We start from the raw sequence: 20639 nt of genomic DNA on the forward strand, positions 1-20639 counted from the left end.
GTTCTAAATAAAGTTCAAAAAAAAAATTTAAAACCCTTTATACACTTGATTATAGCTACTCCTAGAGTAAAAGCATTAGTGTGTCTGCTGGATCCTGGGCCCTTGTGCACAGTTTCCTTAGGCCCCCAAATAACCAGTTCAATTTATACTATAAGTTAACAACAGAGTTCAGCCTGCAACAATTTTCTTCCTTCAGCTTAGAGTTCTACTATTTGTTCCTGTCAAAGTTTACAATTGAGTCAATGAAATTCCAGGCTGTGTTTCCATCCTCTAGTCCAGGTTGCAAGAAAATCCCACACAATTTTCTATTGTATTCTTTGTATTCTCTGTAATTAGTGGCTCTGTAATTACTGGCTGTATCGCCCACCCTCCCATAACGTCAACTGAGAAATGCTTATGCATATTGAGTACAATCCTCTCTTAGGTATCTTCCAAATTTCCTTATGATCCTTTGCATCTCTGGGGGTTTTAGTTAATGGCAAGGCCCTGCCCTCTTGCCATTCTTCACAGGTTCCTCCCAGTGGCCATCCTGAGAAACCACTGGCAGAGCAATCACTCTCAAAACTGTGAAAATAATTTAAACTGGCCTCAAACTGATTCCTGCCTTAATATCCATTTCTTCAATTGCATCAGTTTTGGCAACTTCAAAAGTTACTTACATCTTTTTAGGGTCTTAAGTAATGGGGTCTGTTGGAAGCTCCTGCCTCTCTTTACCCTGGAGATGCATCTGCTATATTCCCATCATGGCTCACTAGATTCTTTTAGCTGTCTCTGATAAAATTTTATTTTATCCTTCTATTGAGGGACAGGGTCAGAGACTATGATTCCTTAAGTACAGTAGTCTCAAGCAGGCTGAGTTGCGGGGCCTGTGTAGGGGACTTTTCCTTCTACTCTACAATTTGCGTCAACACTTCGAAATGCAACATAAAGACAAATATGATTGTTTGGTCAGACAAGTGAGAAAAGACAAAATATTAATACTGAAAAACGGATTGACAACTCAGCAAAATGCTTTCGTGAAGCAGAAGCGGCTAAATATTTGATCACTTCGAGCAAGTTTTCAAGTTGCCAAGCTAATAGCATGCATTGGCAGACCATTCGTAGCGGGAGCATTTGTTAAAGAATGTTGATACTCGAGAGGGTCCAGAGAAGAGCAACAAGGATGATAAAGGGCATGGAAAATCTTCCATATGCTGAAAGGCTAGAGAAGCTGGGGCTCTTTTCCCTGGAGAAGCGGAGATTTAGAGGGGACATGATAGATACTTATAAAATCTTGAAGGGGATAGAGAAGGTAGAGAGGGACAGATTCTTCAGACTAGCGGAGGCAACAAAAACTAGAGGGCATTCAAAAAAATTGAAAGGTGACAGATTCAGAACAAATGCTAGGAAGTTCTTCACTCAAAGGGTGGTGGATGCCTGGAATGGGCTTCCAGAGGAGGTGGTAGGGCAGAGTACTTTATTGGGTTTCAAAAAGGGATTGGATGATTTCCTGAAGGAAAATGGGATTGAAAGGTATAGTTAGATGGTTGATATACAGGATATCAGATGATTAGAGAATGAAATGTTTTAGGTAAAGAGATCACTTACAGGTCAGGGACCTGAGGGGACCGCCGCGAGAGCGGACTGCTGGGCATGATGGACCCATGGTCTGACTCAGCAGAGGCAATGCTTATGTTCTTTCTGTTGCCAGAGAGATGTGTCTAGAGAAAGCCAATTTATTTAGTACAGTGAGTCTTTCAGGATTTGCATTTGCAAAACTCCTCAAAAAAACTTTGCTATTTTTCATTGGCACTCGATGAAAGCAATAATTATCGTGATTCTGCACAACTTCTAATTTTCATTCGTGGGACAAATGATCATTTCAGAGTTACAGAAGAATTTGCTGCACTTCAAAGCACCAAAGGAACAACAGAAGATATCTATGAAAAGATTTGCCAAACTGTGAATGATTTGGAGCTGGACTGGACTAAACCAGTCAGTGTGACAACTGATGGTGCTCCTAGCATGGTGGGGTCTATGAAAGGAATGGTTGCACGCATTAACCAAGAGATGAACAAATACAACCACTTGCGTCCAATAGCCATCTAACAACAAGCGTTGTGTAATAAATCACTGAAGTGGGACTCTGTCTTGAAAGTTGTAATGTCTTGTGTTAACTTCATTAGGCATCATGCACTAAACCAGAGTAGGAATTTCTGTCTGAGCTGAATGTTGCCTATATAGATATTCTGTACCACACAGAAGTCCATTGGGTGAGTCGAGGGAGAGTTTTGAAACCTTTTTCTGATTTACTTCCACAGGTTTTTGCTTTTCTGTTTTCAAAAACCCAAAGTACCAGAGCTTAAAGATGCAGAATGGAAATGGCACCTTGCCTTTCTGCCAGATGTAACAGAACTACTCAACAGTTTATTTGCAAAGTCAAGGAAAGGGGAGGCTCATTTGTGATATGCATTCACATGTGAAAGCATTTGAAGTAAAATTGGACCTCCTTATTAAACAAGTGAAGGAAGAAAACTTCTGCCTTCTCCCTACTACTCAAAAGCTGTTGGGTGAGAAACCAACAGTTGCATTCCCAAACCAAAAATGTGTGGATTCACTGGAAATGTTGCAAAGGGAGTTTCAAATGAGATTTCAAGAGCTTTATCTTCATGAACAGGACATACAGCTTTTCTGGAACCCATTTTCTGTTGACATTGAAATTGTTGATCCGATTTACCAAATGGAACTGGCCAAACTACAGAATTGTGACTCTCTGAAAGACACATTCAAGTCAAGCAGCCTTACTAATTTCTATATATCTCTCCCTTCTGTGACATATTTTAATCTCAGTAACCATCTTTGGCAGCACCTGTGTCTGTGAACAGACTTTTTCCCGAATGAAACATCTGAAATCGCCAACTAAATTCAGCCTAACTGATGCACACTTGCATCACTTGTTACAACTGGCAGTGACAAACATGAACCGAACATTGACTTATCTCATCAGCCAAAAGCAGGCCCACACTTCCCATTGTTTTTCATTTTAAATATTGTATTGTTCTTTCATGGTTTCTTTGCACTACAAATAAGATATGTGCAGTGTGCATGGGAATTCGTTTGTTTTGTTTTTCAAACTATAGTCTGGCCCCCAACAGCTTGTTTAAAAGGTTTGAGGACCCCTTCACTAGAAAATGAGATTAGGTTTGTGTCATTCTGGAACCCCATCCTGTCAGTTATTTACTCCACATGCCTACTGTCTCAATCAGAAAGTTCAAGTCAAAACTGAGATTTTGATGTCGGAACTTAAGTGTATGAGGGACTACAGCAGGAACACACTAATCGATCAGTTCAAGATGCTGGGAAGGAAGTTGAAGTTGAGGATTCGGAGGATAGCATTTTCGGAGATCCTACCAGTACCAAGGGCAGACATGAAGAGACAGACGGAACTACAATCAATAAACGCCTGGATGCGGAGATGGTGTGAGGAGGAAGGATTTCACTTCGTGAGGAACTGGACTATGTTTTGGGGCAAGAACAAGCTCTTCAAGAGGGACAGACTACACCTGAGCACAACTGGAACAAGACTTCTAGCAAACAACATCAGGAGAGGCATAGACCAGGCTTTAAACTAAAAAGAAGGGGGAAGCCGACAGTCGACCTGGAGTCGATGGTTTGGAAGAAGGTATCCCGAGAAGATACCAAATGAGAAAAATCCAGGGAAGACATATCAGGCAAACAATGAGGGTTGACGGACCAAGAAGATAACAAGAACATAACCCAGGGGGAAGATAAAGTGGACAAATACCAAGAGTTGACATGGCAAGGAAAGGATGATAAGAAGGACGTGGCACAGGACAAGGAAAAGAAGACAAGAAAATACCAGGACTTAAATTGCATGTAAACAAATGCGAGGAGCCTAAGGAACAAAATGTGGGAATTGGAAGTCATGGCCATAAAAGAGAACCTAGACATCATTGGGGTCACTGAAACATGGTGGAATGAGGAAAACAAATAGGACACAGTACTGCCAGGGTACTAACTCTATTGCAAAGATAGGTCGGATCAGAAAGAAGGAGGAATAGCCCTATACATCAAGGATAGCATACACTCGACCAGAGTGGACTCAGTGGCAGCGAACAACAAACTGGAATCGCTATGGATTAAAATACCAGGAAGGAACGGGCCCGAGTTAAGGATGGGCCTGTACTAATTGTCCACCTGGGCAGACCAAAGAAAACGACGAAGAAATGGAAGCCGAAATGAGATGGGAATGCAAAAATGGTAACACCATTGTCATAGGAGACTTCAACTATCTTGTAAACTCCAGATGCGCTAGGGAAACCGGATTCCTGGAGGCAATCCAGGACTGCTTCATGGAGCAGCTGGTCAGAGAACCGACGAGAGGGAACTCGGAGCTCTCTGGAGAAGGAGGTGGAGTTGAAAACCTGGCATGGATTCCTTCTGCACGGATTGCGAGCATGGGGAGAATACTTTAGTGTTCAGAATGATACACCTATGTACTAGAAAATATATTAGCAAGGTAAGAACCTAATCTCTTTTTCTGCTGTTGGTTTTGAGTTCATCCAACTTTCTTGGAAAGCTATAGTAAATACATCTGTTTTTAAATGCCTCCACAAAGAGGGGGCCAGAAAAAAACATGTATATCTTCAAGTTGATTCCCAATGAACCTGATTGGGATGGGGTTGATGGTCATTAAGGAAATGAAGCAAATAAAAAGGAACATAAGGGATGGTCAAATTGGAAAGATAATCGGGGGTATTATAATGAAGGGCTTTGAAAGTAAGGATATTAAATTGAACTCTGAACAAAATAAGTAGCCAATGAAGGCCAAGGGAAAAGAGGAGCAATGTGATTACGACACTTACCTTTTCAGATGACCTGGGCTTGGGAATTTTTTTAACCCATGCTAAGGTCTATGAGGGCTGTGTCATCAGCAAGCTTAGCTAAAAGAGAAGGAGCCTAAGCAGAATGGAGCAAAGATCATACTGAGAGCTTGAATGAAGCATGAGGGTGGTTTAAAAAAAATAAAAAATTATAAGTACATGAAAAACATACTAATTTGGTGGTGGTTTGTTTTGTTTTTTTAGACCTAATTGAATCGCTCACGCAGAATGGGAAGCCATCTGGTGGCCAGTCTGAATACAGTGACCCTACAAAGCCTCGTCATAGGAAAATGGGCGCAGAGACCCCTACAGCCAATGGAGAAGCTGGCGGGGAGGGTGGCAAGAGTTATTCATCGGACCAAGTGGATGCAGTAAAGAGGTACAGTATGGGGGGTGGAAGTACCCTGGATGACTCACTGCTCAAAGATCTAGTCTGCCTCATGAGGAAACCTACAAGTAGGGGATATTTTCATCATTAAATTCAGCAATCCTGATACTAGATAGGATGGTGCATTTTATGGAGGTGACACTTGGGTGAATGCATCTGCTTTTCCTATGCCAGGCATCCAAATGGCAAATGATGAGTAAGAAAAATAATGATTTGGGGTGACGCCCGAGTCCTCACGAATTATGTGAGAAGAATTTTTGAACGGGTACAGGTCGCCCTTTGGATTGACCCGCTTTTTTGGCAGGATGCCCAAGTGCAGTAATCTGCCTGGAAAAAATAAAAATTTAATATTGACAAGTTCAAAGTGATGCACATTGGGAAAAATAACCCAAATTACAGCTATATAATACTAGTTTCCACATAGGAATCATTACCCAAGAAAAAGATTTATGTATCATTGTTGACAATGCATTGACATTTGATCAGTGTGTGGCGGCAGTGGTCAAAAAAATGAACAGAATGTTAGAAATTAAAACAATATTATAATAACAAGATCCAGTTTAACCTATTTACCAGGTGAGGCGCTGGTGCTAAAGGGTGCCAAACGCCCAGAGACGTGATGTTGCTGGCTCTTGAGTTAAGCTACAGCTTGAACACTCCCCCCCCCTCTCTTCTGATGCTGCTACCTGGTCACAGCGGGATATGGCTTCATAGGCCAGCTGCCGCATCAAAGAAGGGACGTGCAGCATTTCCTTCCTGCCTCTTGTGATACTACTGCTTGACACTGACACTGGCCTCTCCTCATGGCAGCTGGCCTACGAAGCCACATCCTGCCAGGACTAGGCAGTCACGTCTGAGGAGAGAACTGGCCAGAGGACGGGGCATGGACCGGGGCACTGTAATCTCTTAAGCTGGCCTTGATAATGACTATATTGCTCCATGGTGCATCCTTACCTTGAGTGTTTTGTGTAATTCTGGTCTCCACATCTCAAAAATTATAGAGTGGAATTAGAAAAGGTACAAAGAAAGGTGGCCAAATTGATTAAGGGGATGGAACTCCTCTCATATAAGGAAAGGCTTAAGAGGTTAGGGCTCTTCAGTAGAGAGTTGCGCGGGGACAGAAATCCCACCCGTCCCCGCCAAAGTCTCACCCGTCCCCGTGAGGAATCCCTCCGTCCCCACCTGTCCCCGTGAGGAATCCCCTCCGTCCCCGCCCGTCCCTATAAACTTCAGAAATAGTTATTTCATTTAATTATGCTACTGAATTAAAGGCTCTGGTAGAAACCCATTTACAAATAAGCAAAAAGATTTTATTAATTTGGAAATATTAATTGGGAAGAATACATTCTTTGTAAACGGGTTTCTACCAGAGCCTCTTTTGTTTATACATTTTTATCAACACAACTAATATACTACTTTATCCTGAAGCAAAAAAAAAAAAAGAAATAGAATTCTTTTCCTACCTTTGTTGCCTGGTTTCTGCTTTCCTCATGTTCTCATTCAGTTCCTTCCATCCACTGTCTCTCTTCCTTCTGCGTCTTCCATTTGCTCTGTTACTGTGCCTCTCCCTTTCTCCCCCCTTCCAAATTGGTCTGGCACCCATTTTCTTCCCTCCGCTTTCCCCATAGTCTGGCATCTCTGTCTTCTTCCCTGCCAGCGTCTTCTCCCCACTCTCTCTTCCCCATTTCCTTTCAGCGTCCTTCTCCCCCCCCCGTCTTTCCCATGTCCTTTCAGTGTCCTTCTCCCCCCTTTGTCTTCCCCATGTCCTTTCAGCGTCCTTCTCCCCCCTTTGTCTTCCCCATGTCCTTTCAGCGTTCTTCTCCCTCTCTGTCTTCTCCATGGCCTTTCAGCGTCCTTCTCCACCCTCTCTGTCTTCTCCATGGCCTTTCAGCGTCCTTCTCCACCCTCTCTGTCTTCTCCATGGCCTTTCAGCGTCCTTCTCCACCCCCCCCGTCTTCCCCATGGCCTTTCAGCATCCTTCTCCACCCCCCCATCTTCCCCATGTCCTTTCAGCGTCCTTCTCCACCCCTTTGTCTTCCCCATGTGCTTTCAGCGTCCTTCTCCCCCCCCCCCGTCTTCCCCATGTCCTGTCAGCGTCCTTCTCCCCCTTCTGTCTTCCACAAATGCTTTCAGTGTCCTTCCACCCATCCCCCTGTCTTCCCCTTGGACTTTCAGCGTCCTTCTCCACCCCTTTGTCTTCCCCAGTGCTTTCAGCGTCCTTCTCCCCCCTCCTTTTCTCCCGCCCCGGGTGCAGCACAGCCGGCCAGGTCCCCTTACTTTTGTGGCGCTTCCCCAACCGACCGACAACAGCCCCGGTCTGACAAACCTCCCTGCCCTTAACCGCGAATCTAAATTTCCTTCTTACAGTTGCTGTAAGAAGGTAATTTAGATTCGCGGTTAAGGGCAGGGAGGTTTGTCGGGCCAGGGCTGTTGTCGGTCAGTCGGGGAAGCGCCACAAAAGTAAGGGGACCTGGCCGGCTGTGCTGCACCCGGGGCGGGGCGGGGCGGACCGCCCCCCTCCCTTGGTAGCCACTCGAGCCGCGAGGCTACTCCTCCTTACCTACCCTGCCTGCAGCACAGAGCCGAATGGAAGTCTTCCGACGTCAGCGCTGACGTTGGGAAGACTTCCGTTCGGCTCTGTGCTGCAAGCAGAGCAGGTAGGGAGAAAAGCCGCGCGACTTAGTATATCCAGCCCCGCAGGAACCCCGCTACCCTCGGAGGCGTCCCCACGGGATCCCCGTGACCCGAAGGGGGAACCTGCGGGATTCCCGTCGACCCCGTTCCCGTGCAGCTCTCTACTCTTCAGTTTGGAGAAGAGATGATTGAGGGGAGGGGATATTATAATGGTCTATAAAATAGTGGAGTAGAATAGGTAAACATGAATTGATGATCCGCTCCCACAAGTCCACTACAGGAGATACTGATTACCATTTTCAGCACCTCTTCCTTCCTGCTTTCTGCTGCCCCCAGTCAGTTATTTCTTCTGCAAGCCTGCAGGAGCAACTCTGGTCTCTGTTTTCTTTATTGCTTTTTGTGGTTTTTACTTGGAAATTTGCATTCCAGTAAAGCTCCAGTGAATGCCTAGCTTGTCTGAGACGAGCAGGCTTTGGTCAGCAGCTGACAGGGGGATCATGTAGGACCTGCTTGAACTGTGGAGCTCGGGGTTTTCCCCCACTGTTTTACTTACTCCTTGACTTGATCAGGAGTGTTAGCATAGGCTGTACAGACACCAGTTTCATTTTTTTAGAGCGCACACAATGTCGTCAGCACTTTCCTATCCCCTTCTTGTGGCGTTCGGATCCTGGTCCCGAGAGTTGAGGCTTGACTGGCAGCTGAAGATTCAGAAGAGCCAGCTTTCCTGGTGGCAGAGGTCCTCTCCGGTTTCCAGCTACCCTTAGAGGAGTTGAGGAAGGCTTCAGCATTTCTTTCCAGCATCTGGGGGGGAAGGAGGGTATGAATATGCTGGTTTTGGAAGTTTATTGTGATGTAGCCTTGTTCTCATAGCCCCAAAATCCTAAAATCACTGGGTTTTTTGCTACCCTCCATTGGAGTTACAGCCGTTTTTCAGCGGGAAAGCCTGGTGGTGGCCATCTTAGATTTTTCTTGATTTGAATTCCGAGTTCTCAAACTTCTTTAAAAAGCCTTGGTTTTGATTCTAGTCACCAGGGATGAAGTCCTCTGGCTCCGTGAATTCATGCAAAGTTTGTTCCAGTTGGGCACCAGAAGAGCACCCTTGCGCCATATGTTCTGCACAAGATGGAGAGGCAGGAATCTTGGGTTCAGCCTCTGACTATCTCATTAAGGCTTCCAAATGGTTGGGATGGTTGGAGGATTGTTCAGGCCTCTCAGATTCCCAAAATGTGGCACCTGCGCCTAGTAAGGGCACTGATGGCTCCAGATTGAAAAGAAAGCGCTCTAACCCTCCTCCTGTAGGGGGTTCTCAGTCCTCTATGCCCTTTACACCTGACTTTGTGAACTTGCTCTGGCGAGCCTATGTCGGCAGAGCTAGCAAGCCATCTGGGTCAGCTGGACAGCGACTGGCCATGCAGCCTTCCTGAGGTCCCATGTCTTTTCTGCTAAGAAGATCTGTGTCTCTCTTGGACTCTGACTGAGGATAATGATTTGGACACTTTTCCTCTTTCCTAGAGAGAAGCCTTAGTCAAAGATGACATGGTTCTGGGCGAAGTAGATCAGGGAGTAAGTACTGCTGCAGACCAGGGCAAGGACCCCTCTGTTCGCAGGCTGTTCAAGTCTGCTGCCCTGATGAACCATTTTATTGAGTCTCTGAAGAAGCTCAAGATTGATCCTCCTCTGCCTACTATTCAATATTCTGTGCTCAGCAGGGTCCGCTCTCAGCCTGCCACCTTTCTGTGGTATCCAGATATGAAAGTTCTGACTTCTAAGCCCTTGGAGAACCCTAAGGGCTCCCTTAAAGTGGCAAAGCCATGTCCAAGTTATATCCTGTGGACTAGGAGTTCCAGCAGATGTTTGCTATGCCTAAAGTAGACTGTCTGATGGCTCAGGTGACCAAGTGTACATCCCTTCCCAGTGAGGGAGGCATGATGCTCAAGGATCAAGAGGATAGTAGACTGGACATGTTGCTCAAGAGGCAGTTTAAGGCTTTGTCTCTATCGGTTAAGGCTGCTGTGGCAGCCTCCTTTGTAGCCTGAGCATGCTACTCTAAGTTGCATAGTTCAGAAGGGGCGACTTCAAAGCCACTGTCCCAGCTGTTGCTGGTGGTAGTAGACTATATGGCTGACACTCTGTAAGACCCACTCAGAGTAGTGAGCAAGGTGTTTGCCTGTTGGATTTTGTGGATCAGGAATTGGGCTGGGGACCTTGTTCAAAGCCACTCAGAGTAAACTTTTGTTCAGGGGTCGAATGCTCTTTGACCAGAAGTTGGATGTTCTCATGGCTAGTGTCCAGGACTGCTGTCCAAAATTGCTTCTGGACAGCAGACCTTGGGCTGCAAAAGGGCAAAGGCATGGGTCCTTTCGAGGCTCGCGCCGTTCATGCCTGTTTTCTTCTGGATCCTTGTCATAGTCATCCTTTCAGAGCCAAGGCAGAGTTTTACCGGGAACAGAAAGCCCAAGAAACCACAATGACGCCAGGCTTCCCTTCCATACAAGATCAGAGGCCAGCTGCGAGACTTCCTGGAGGCATAGGAAGTTATCAGGAATTTGATGTTCGTCCATCTTCTCTTTGCCTGGTACATGAACTCCCCAGTGGGCCAGCCAGAAAGAGCCATCTATGGCCAGATGACCCTGAACATGTTGCTCAACATTCAGGTCATTGAACGAATGCCAGATGAAGACTCAGTCTTTGGCAGATGCTCCAAATACTTTCTTACCCAAGAAAGACTCCGAAGATTGGAGGCCGATTCTGGATGTCGGGTACATCAACGTGGCTGTCAAAGTGCCTAGCTTTTATATAGAGTTGCTTTGATCAGTCATTGACTCAGTGCTGCTAGGGGAGTTCCTAGCAGCTCTGGATCTGACGAAGGCAGATCACAGACACTTCCATCATTTTCATGTCATGGAGCAGCTTTTTCAGTTCACAGTCCTACCCTTTGGTCTTGCCACGGCTCTGCGGACCTTCACTATGGTGGTTATAGTGGTGGCAGCCCACCTCTGCAAAATGGGTGACTTGCTTATCAGAGCCCCCTTGAGAGAGGAAGCGGAGAGGGCAGTTCAGGCCATCATGATGACCCTTCAGAGTCTGGGCTGGATTGTCAACTTAATAAAGAGCCTATTGCGGTCAGTCCCATCAATGGTGTATCTGTGTGTCCTGTTTGACATAGAGAAAGGACAAATTTTTCTTGCAGAGTCACACAAACAGAAGCATTGGGGCCAAATTTCAGCTCTCCAGGGACATCCAACTCCGTCAGCCTGGAACTATCTTCAAGTTCTGGGTCTCCGCTATTGCCCATGATAGGCAGAGTCCTGGTAGCTCCAGACCAGACCTAGTGCCCGTGGTATGCTGATCTAGTGCAGCTACTGGACGGTCTCCCTCTGGGCTTGTCTCTCAGGGTGCAGTCATGCTTCTAAATCCGGAGTCCTTTGGTCTTACAGTAAGACTTTTGAGCGCTCAGCCTTGAGCCAGAATGGCTATGCAGATCTGGTGGTATGTACGCTGCTGAAAGCCAAGTAACCACCTACTTTCACTGGATACGCCAAGGCATGGGATTTCTTCCAATGTTGATGTTGCAAGGAGAAGATGAACCTAACCATGGATTCAGTGTTATCAGTGCTATGTCTCCTTCAAGAAGGCTTGGACATGTATGGTTTCTTCTCTAAAGGTTCAAGACTGGAGTTTCTTGTTTTCAGAGCCAAGGAAAACAGGTTTTCTCTTCTACTCCCCTGGATATTATCAGATTCTTTAAGGGTGCCGTGAAGCTTAGGCCTCTGGTTTGACGACCCTGCCCTTCCTGGATCCTAAATATTGTACTGACTTTCAAGAGAGCCTTTCTGGTAGCCATTACTTCTGCTACACTTGTCTCAGAATTTCAGGCCTTGTCCTGCAGAGAACCTTTCCTCCATATCACAGATGTAGAGATCTTCTTGTGGACTATCCCTTCCTTCTTGCCAAAGGTGGTTTCAGCACTCCATATCAACCAGGAGATTAGGCTTCCAACATTCCAACCCTCTGGGTCTAGAAAGAAAGATAAAGTACTGAAGGTGCTGGATATCTGGAAGGCTATCTGGCGATACCTGGAAGTCAGAAATGATTTTCATCTCTCCAACTATCTCTTCGTTCTGATGAATCCAGCAAAGAAGGGAAGACCGGCTTCCAAAGCTCCCATTTCAAGATGGCTTAGGTCAGCTATTTTGTCATCCTGTATTGGTTGCGATAAGCAGCCTCCTTTCGCTCTTTCAGTGCATTCAACCAGAGGGGTTGCTGCTTCTTGTGCTGAATCTAGAACAATCCCGCCAGATGAGATTTGTCAAGCGGCAACTTGGTCATGTCTTCACACTTTCACCAGATTTTATAGGGTGGATAGAGCGGCACAGGAAGACTCCTTGTTTGGAGCCTCAGTTTTTGCGAGCAGGCTTATCTCTCCCACCTGGGGTTTCGGGGACTGCTTAGTTATATCCCATGGTTCAGCATACCATCCCTATTACACTGGAAAATAGGTAGAATCTTATTTTTTCCACTAGATAGGGATGATATGCTGAAACTGCTCCCCGCCCATCGTTTTCGATGTGCCTGCCTGGACTGTTTGCTGCTTGGAGGCTACAACTCTGAACTTTCTACCAGCTGTTCTTATTTTAAGAAATTGTATATTGCATGTATATAGTTCCATAGGGCGGTTTTCCTTGAGTTCCACAGTTCCTTGTGGCTTGTTATTAAGAGTTAATTTTGACCCTTCCTTTCCTTGGCCAGTCTGTTAGCATTGTGTAATTTTGTATGAGCAGACCAAGTTCCTGTTGGGGTAGGAGGGTCTTCCCTGTTCTTCTTTTCCTGTTCTCTTCTATAGGGTTGTCACCTGCTTTGAAACTGACTGATTGGGGGCAGCAGAGAGCAAGGAGGAGGAGGTACTGAAAACAGTGATCAGTATCTCCTGCAATGGACTCGTGGGAGCGGATGAAAGACACTTGGTTCAGCATACCATCCCTATCTACTGGAAAAGAAATCATCAAGGTAAGAACCTAATCTCTTTATTCTTTCAAAAAGTACAGTAGAAAGACTAGGGAACACTCCATGTAGTTAAATGTGCTTCTGTGTAACTTACATAGGAGAAGATATTTTTTCACTCGATGAATAGTTAAGCTCTGTAACTTTGTCGGAAAGCATTTGATTATTTGGTTGCAGCATGGAGGTCCACAGTTTCAGTTGATCCTCTAGATCAGGGGTGTCCAATGTCGGTCCTCGAGGGCCGCAATCCAGTCGGGTTTTCAGGATTTCCCCAATGAATATGCATTGAAAGCAGTGCATGCACATAGATCTCATGCATATTCATTGGGGAAATCCTGAAAACCCGACTGGATTGCGGCCCTCGAGGACCGACATTGGACACCCCTGCTCTAGATGGTATCGGTCATTTGTGACCTTGAGGGTGTCTTGATTTGGATTAGGTAAAAGAATGTAGATTCGCTGCAGTAAGTGGTTGAAAAGCAAGAAAGCATTTTTCAGGCATTTTGCTGAAGGTGTGAGTATTCTACTGCATTTTTCCATATTTCAATTGGATCTTTCTTAGCATCAAACAATGACTTTTAAATGTCATCTTCTGAGAGCTCAATCAGTTCCATTTGTAGTTCTTTAGGTGCGTTGGTGATATTAACTAGGTGAGGCTGAAATGCTAATTTGAGTGTGATGTCATGATTCTCAAAGTCAGTCAACCTTTCATTGTATTCTCCAATTAATAGGTGACATTTGCTAACTTTATAAGTCTAAGTTCTTTGAAAATGAGCCCCTTAGTTTTACCTTGCAAAGAAATATTCAAGTTGTTTTGATTTGATATGATATTACATAGAAATGCAGCATTGCTAGAGAAATCTTCTTTTAATAATTCACATTGCTGATTCTGTTCTTCATAAAATTTAACTATCTGTTCTTGCAGAGATAAAATTTTGGCTAACACCTGTCCCTACAATGGCCAATGCACTTTAGAATGATATGACAAATCCACATTGAATACTCATCATTCAACTTTAGCATGCTTTGAAACTGACAATGCTGTGTTTGCATTTGCACAAATATAATTAACAATACTTATAACTTGTTGCAAAGTGTCTTTTAAAATAGGAATTAGTGCTTTTAACTCACCAGCACTGTTTATCGGCACTTTATCACAATTGAGGATGAACGCTAAGAAATAAACCACCCGACCCAGATAAGTACATTTCGAAGGTCACAGACAATTAGGGTGGGTAGGGGACAGTGAAGGCGATGATGGTCCCCTTGTCAACCTCAATTTAGTGACAACACTAAAGCACTGGTTGTAAGGTCTGAGCACTTCACTATTAATTAAGGATTTATTTTAAGAAGTCCATAATCTAATTAGAGCTGTGATAAATAGTAGTTGAAGATTCTTATCACAGATTACAGAACTTTATCTCCCTATTAATTAGTTTATTTGGTACAATAAGGGAGGCATGGCATCTCTAGGCTGGACATCAAAGTCAAGGCTTACTGAAGAACATATATCCTCCTTATTGGCAAGTACAAGATTATTTGGGGAGAACGAACCAGACCTGGGAAGAGATTAAATATTCTCATAAGGCGCTAATTAGAACCCAACTCCATTCAGCTGCCCTAGTGGAGTACTGCCATTCAAGGAGAGTACCCAGAGGCTTACGCCTGTACAAGGAACCAAGATTTCAGGACAATACTGAATATATTAAAAACTGGAACGAAACATTAATGCGATGTTCTATTGATCTTATGTTACTCACAGTCGCTGCATTAGCTCCAATTATGGAAGCACAAAAATGTTAGCAAATTGGAGTCAATTAAACAATAGAACACAGATGAGGAATTCATTCAAACCTATCAAGATCATCTGGCAGCCATGGACAAATACAAAAAAGAACAACGCCAACTCAAGATTAAAAAATTCCGCAGAGATGAGTTGGACTTTACTAAGGGTTACGTTTATCCATGGATGAACCGCAATATTAAAACAAGACAACAACGTAATGCTAATAATTCTAAAAAAGTAGCCTTGAACTTATCAACGAGCGATTCATCGTCAGACAATGACAACAAGGCATCTAAAGTCCAGTTGGCTACCAACCTTCAAGGGGACTTTAACACCTTATCTGAGTTTTTTTTAAGACTCCCGCCAAAAGAGGGGTCCATTCAGGAACCATACAGAATCGAAACCCGCAGTACCAACAAGAGCAAGAAACTTCCGTGAAGTCTACTAGAGGAATATTTAACCTATCATCATGAGTATTAAACCAACAAGAAGAGGAATTACTATCAAAAGGTCTTTCGTTTGTACCCAGTGTTAAGTATGACAGTTTTGATACCAGACCACACCTTCAGAGGTTTTTCAGGACTTTGAGATTGAAAGTGTTCTTTCAAAACAAAAATGACGCTGGTAATGAATCGGACTTGCCTGCGGGTCTGAGGTGTAAATCAACATGGATGCCTCCAGGCCCCAGGACCCCTTAATAACCATATTCGAAAGCTTGGTGCTTAGGGATGTCCAGGCACTAGAATCTAGTAACACTACTAACATACAGTCCAACATTTCATACAACCAGTGGAAGATCATTCAGGACCTCCAGAGGGATTGTTCTATAATAATATCTAGGGCAGACAAGGGAGGAGGGATTGCCATCCAAGATTATCAAGACTATTACAATGAAGCATTACGACAGCTATTAGATATTTCATATTATAGCATATTGACACATGATCCTACAAAAGATGTCAAACTAAAGGTAGACGGGATAATACATACAGCAAAAGCAGAACAAGTTATATCACAGAAAGAATCCAGGTTTCTTACCAGTGATTTTCCCAGGATACCCAAAATTCATTTCATACCAAAAATACATAAATCAGTTGATAACCCCCTGGGGCACCCTATTGTAATAGGGACAGGTTCCATTTTGGAACCATTATCACGATATATAGATGGTCATCTGAAACAATTTGTTCCCCAGGCTAAGTCATACATAAGAGATTCAACTCATTTTTTACAGATCATAGATCGGTTATCGAATCAAATTTCAATGGAACATTCCATTATGGTAACAGCCGATGTGGTGGCCCTGTATACAAATGTACCCCAACAGGCGGCATTGTCATTAGTTAGATCTCAATCGCTCAAACTAAATATAACAGATAAGAAAAGATCAATGCTGAATGCAATGGCAGAGATAGTCATTACGAATAACTATTTCAAATTTGAGAACACTATATATCTCCAAACCAAAGGAGTAGCGATGGGGGCCACAGTGGCTCCAACGCTTGCCTGCCTATATATGACTCAAGTTTGAGGATACATTTGTCTACAGTTCCCCCCTTTTTCCAATTTGTCACTTGCTGGAAAAGATTTATCGATGACGTGTTCTTTGTGTGGAGTGGTGGTATTGAGGATCTCAAGAAATTTTTAGAAGAGATCAATCAAAAAGATCCTAACATTAAGTTTACTTATACTTATGACAAAAATCAGATCTCTTTTTTAGACATCAAAATTTATAAACATGATGATCTGATATCCACCACTCTGCACAAAAAACCGTCAGATCGTAACACTCGACTGCAATATCGAAGTTTTCACCCAAGAACATTAAGAAATAGCATCCCCACTGGTCAATTTCTTCGATTAAGAAGAATTTGTTCTGAGGAGGCAGACTTCGATAAACAAGCCAGAGATCTGTATAGTAAATTTATGGATCGTGGATATCCCGGGAAAATCATCAGAAGAGCCTGGAAAAGAGCAAAAAATTGTCACCGGCCATGGCTGATGTTAAATCAGAATAAAAAAATGGAACAAAACACTGTTTGTGTTATGCCGTATACTAGCAATAGTAGCGCCATTAAACACATTATTCTAAGGCATTGGTCAATTCTTCAATATTATCCGACATTGTTTAACAGACCAAAATTTGCGTTTTTGAGAGCCCCAAATTTGGGCGAAAAATTAAAACATAATAATATTGATAAAGGATTCACTATACGGTCTCCCCATCAGCCATGTGGCAAATGCCGGGTATGCGATTTCATTCTGGAAGCCACGCAAGTGGAAATACCTTTTTCAGGAGGTCGTCACTTCAAATTAAATACTGGTACCAATTGTGATTCGATGGGAGTGATATATTACATCCAGTGCTCATGTCATAAAATATATATAGGGCAAACGGTTCGTAAGATCAAGACCCACATTATAGAACATTTGAGCAACATCCGCACTGGACGAATCTCCGCCCCCTTCGTTTCCCATTGGTTGAATGAATCACACTCTATAGAGGATTTAAAATACACAGTGTTGATACACATTAAACAAAGTGAAGGGGATACCTCAAAACTTTTGGTTCAAAAAGAACAGCGCTTTATTTACAACTGGCGAACTTTAATACCGGAAGGTTTAAATTTAGATATTGAATGGCTACTAATTTAAAAGTTCTGAGTTAATCCTGTCTCTTTATTTTGACATCATTTCCGGATCGGAGTTGTGTAGCCCTCCCCCGTTAGTTTTCCCTATAAAACCATGTCTTTTGCAGTCTTAGGTTCAGTTCACCCCAAGCTTTGGGTTAGTCCTGTCCTAGTGAGCCTATCAGAGGTATGAATTTGTATTTATTCAATTTGTTATAGGAGTTTTGTTTAAGTGGAATTACATATATAATAAAGATATCCAGGCTTTTATAGTTATTTGATTTAATAAACATTTGTTTTATATGAATTGTAGTATCAGCATCCCTCCCTGATGAAGAGATGAAACTCGAGTCGGGGGGACAGGGAACATAGGAAGATTGGCTAATATTAGCCTGTTTTAACTCACCAGCACTGTTTATCGGCACTTTATCACAATTGAGGATGAACACTAAGAAATAAACCACCCGACCCAGATAAGTACATTTCGAAGGTCACAGACAATTAGGGTGGGTAGGGGACAGTGAAGGCGATGATGGTCCCCCTTGTCAACCTCAATTTAGTGACAACACTAAAGCACTGGTTGTAAGGTCTGAGCACTTCACTATTAATTAAGGATTTATTTTAAGAAGTCCATAATCTAATTAGAGCTGTGATAAATAGTAGTCGAAGATTCTTATCACAGATTACAGAACTTTATCTCCCTATTAATTAGTTTATTTTTTAAAATAGGAAGACATGAAGGGTTTATTGCACAGATCAAAAAAAGTATTAACAGATCCAGATGCTCTCATTTCTTTTCATTGTATCTTGCATCAGCAAAATCTCTGTGCTAAAGCTACTATTTTAAAGGACACTTTGCAACAAGTTATAAGTATTGTTAACTGAGGGAGAGGAAGCCTACATAACCCAAGCCTGCCCTCTTAACTACAAGTCAATTTTCCAACCCCGTCCAAATAAAAAAGGAGGAGGCATAGCTGTCATTTATCACAATTCTGTTCCCCTTCAACCAAATCCCTCCAACTTAACTTCCTACGGTCCCTCTGAAACTCTTCAATTCTCCATAAAATACTCTCTTCCCCTTAATTTTCTTCTTATCTATCTCTGTGCCAGTAACAAAATCATCACTCTCATCTCTTATCTCCACTATATCAGATTTCAACATTGCTTACCCTGACTCCGTAATCCTTGGAGATTTTAACATTCACTTCAATTCTCCTAACCATTCCAATACTTCTGAACTTTTAACTTTAATCTCTGACCTAGCATTATCTCCCCTTATTTCAGTGCCTACCCATTCTGCAGGAAATACCCTAGACATGATTCTTTGTTCTACACTAATTACACATTTCTTTCAAAATTTCCAGTTCTATACTCTACCATGGTCCGATCATACTCTAATTACATGGCACCAAGATTTTCCAACACCAATCAGTCAAACACAACAAACGCAAAAATATAATATCCGCAAGACTAATGATCTAACCCTGTCTGCAATTCAAACTTCTTTCGATCTAAACCTTAAAGACTTCTCTCCTCTCTCTATTTCTGAACAGTTTTCCCTTTGGGAGACTTCGACCAAATCCTTATTAGACTCTCTAGCACCTCAAGTAGAAAAACACTCCTCTTCAAAACAAACCCATAAAAAACAACAACCCTGGTTCAACCAAAATCTGGCCTTACTCCGCAGACAACTTCGTTCTATCGAACACAAATGGCGCAAAACACGTCTAAATAACTTTCTCATTATGTATAAGGAAAAAGCTTATCATTATAAAAAAACCATTCAAATAACTAAAAAAGAATATTACTCAAAACCAGTGTTCCCTCTAAGCGGGCGGGTGTTGTGAGCAAACTTTTTTCACCGTGAGCCAAAAATATCGGGCGCCAGCAAGTTATGAGCCAACTCGCCCGATTCTCCTCTCGCCGCCCTGCCATCTGCCGTACGCCTCTTCCGATCGTGCGCTGTGACGAGAAACGTGTGCGCTGCGATGTAATATTTTGTGCGCCAGCGCACGCCAGCGCAGCTTAGCGGGAACACTGGTTCAAATGGTTTTATTTATTTCCCCAAATTTATTTTTGTTATATGCATTGAAAATATTTGATATTGCGTTTAAATCAAAATCTCAATAAACTTGAAACGAGTGCCCGTGAGATTGTGGGAGGGTTAAATACTCAAAACTTAGAAGTTTTTGCTACGCCAGCTTTCTGGTATCTTTACATACAGTGGCGTACCTAGCATATGTAACATCCGGGGCCCATCATTTTTTGGCACCCCCCCCCATCTGTAAGAAAAACATGATTTTTAGTAACAAACCACACGTCACACATGAGTACCTAGGAAAAGGCAGCATCTTACATATTGCAGTGAGCAGTACATCAATACACCCATTGTAAAACTAAACAAGCCAGACCAGCACAGATCAATCCTACACCGTCAATCCTAACAGAAAACCATGTCTTTCGAACACACAGAACACAGAAAACACCTTCGCCTAGTAAGGAATATGTAATCACAAACTAACCCCTCCCTCTTTTACAAAACTGTAGTGTGGATTTTAGCTACGGAGGTAACAGCTCTGATGCTCATAAAATTCTGAGCATCAGAGCTGCTACCACCAAGGCTGGTGCTAAAAACGCTTCACAGTTTTGTAAAAGGGGGGATAAAATAAAAATACATAGACAAAGGTTAAATTGAACCAGCAAGAAGCTGGACTCTGCATACAATGCTTCACAGAAACAGTGACACATGTCTCCTAAAGCAATAAATAAATAGAAATTTTTTTCTACCTTTGTCTTCTGTGGTTTCTCCTTTCCTCATCTTCTTGTAACTCTCTTCCTTCCATTCACTGTCTGCCGTCTCTCTTCCCCTATATGGCATCTTCTCTCCTTCTATGCCCCTTCCAGAAACTGTATGCCTCCCCCTTCCATCTCTCCTTTCACCCCATTGGTCTGGCATCTCTCTCCTCGCCTTCCCTCTCCCACACCTCTCCTCATAGTCTGGTATCTCCCCTTCCCTGATTCTCTGGCATCTCTCTCCTTTCCTTTTCTTCCATCTTTCGTTCCCCCTCCATGCTCTCACATCTCCCCCTTCCTTTTCCCTTAGACTGGCATACCTTCCTCCTATGCTCCAAGCCCTGGCATCTCCTTTAATTCCCTCCCTCATCTTCCTTCTCCCTCCAGCTGGGTACCGCAACACTCTTCCCTGCAGCTCTGCACTTCCCCACAATTGCCATGCTTCGGTTCCTCTTCTTCCTTCCTTCCTCCCCCCCCCCCCGCGGGACCCTGCGGCACCATCAACTCTTACTCCCTCTAATGTC

At 43.4% G+C, this 20639-nt stretch overlaps 1 protein-coding gene and 1 non-coding gene across 3 annotated transcripts in view; both read left to right on the plus strand.

Moving 5' to 3' along the window:
• Positions 1-20639, plus strand: part of DNAJB12 (DnaJ heat shock protein family (Hsp40) member B12) — a 137963-nt gene that overhangs the window by 25793 nt on the left and 91531 nt on the right. For both annotated transcript variants that reach the window (XR_004539208.1, XM_033941928.1), the window contains exon 2: positions 5088-5262. Coding sequence is in view for 1 of the 2 variants with exons in the window: in XM_033941928.1 (XP_033797819.1) it covers positions 5088-5262 (175 nt within the window). In the remaining variant the exon portion in view is untranslated. The remainder of the gene's footprint in view (positions 1-5087; positions 5263-20639) is intronic.
• LOC117360165 lies at positions 5454-5601 on the plus strand. The gene has a single exon (XR_004539374.1). It is a non-coding gene; the product is annotated as a U12 minor spliceosomal RNA (small nuclear RNA).

The sequence above is a fragment of the Geotrypetes seraphini genome, chromosome 4, assembly GCF_902459505.1.
Source record: "Geotrypetes seraphini chromosome 4, aGeoSer1.1, whole genome shotgun sequence".
Taxonomy (NCBI): domain Eukaryota; kingdom Metazoa; phylum Chordata; class Amphibia; order Gymnophiona; family Dermophiidae; genus Geotrypetes; species Geotrypetes seraphini.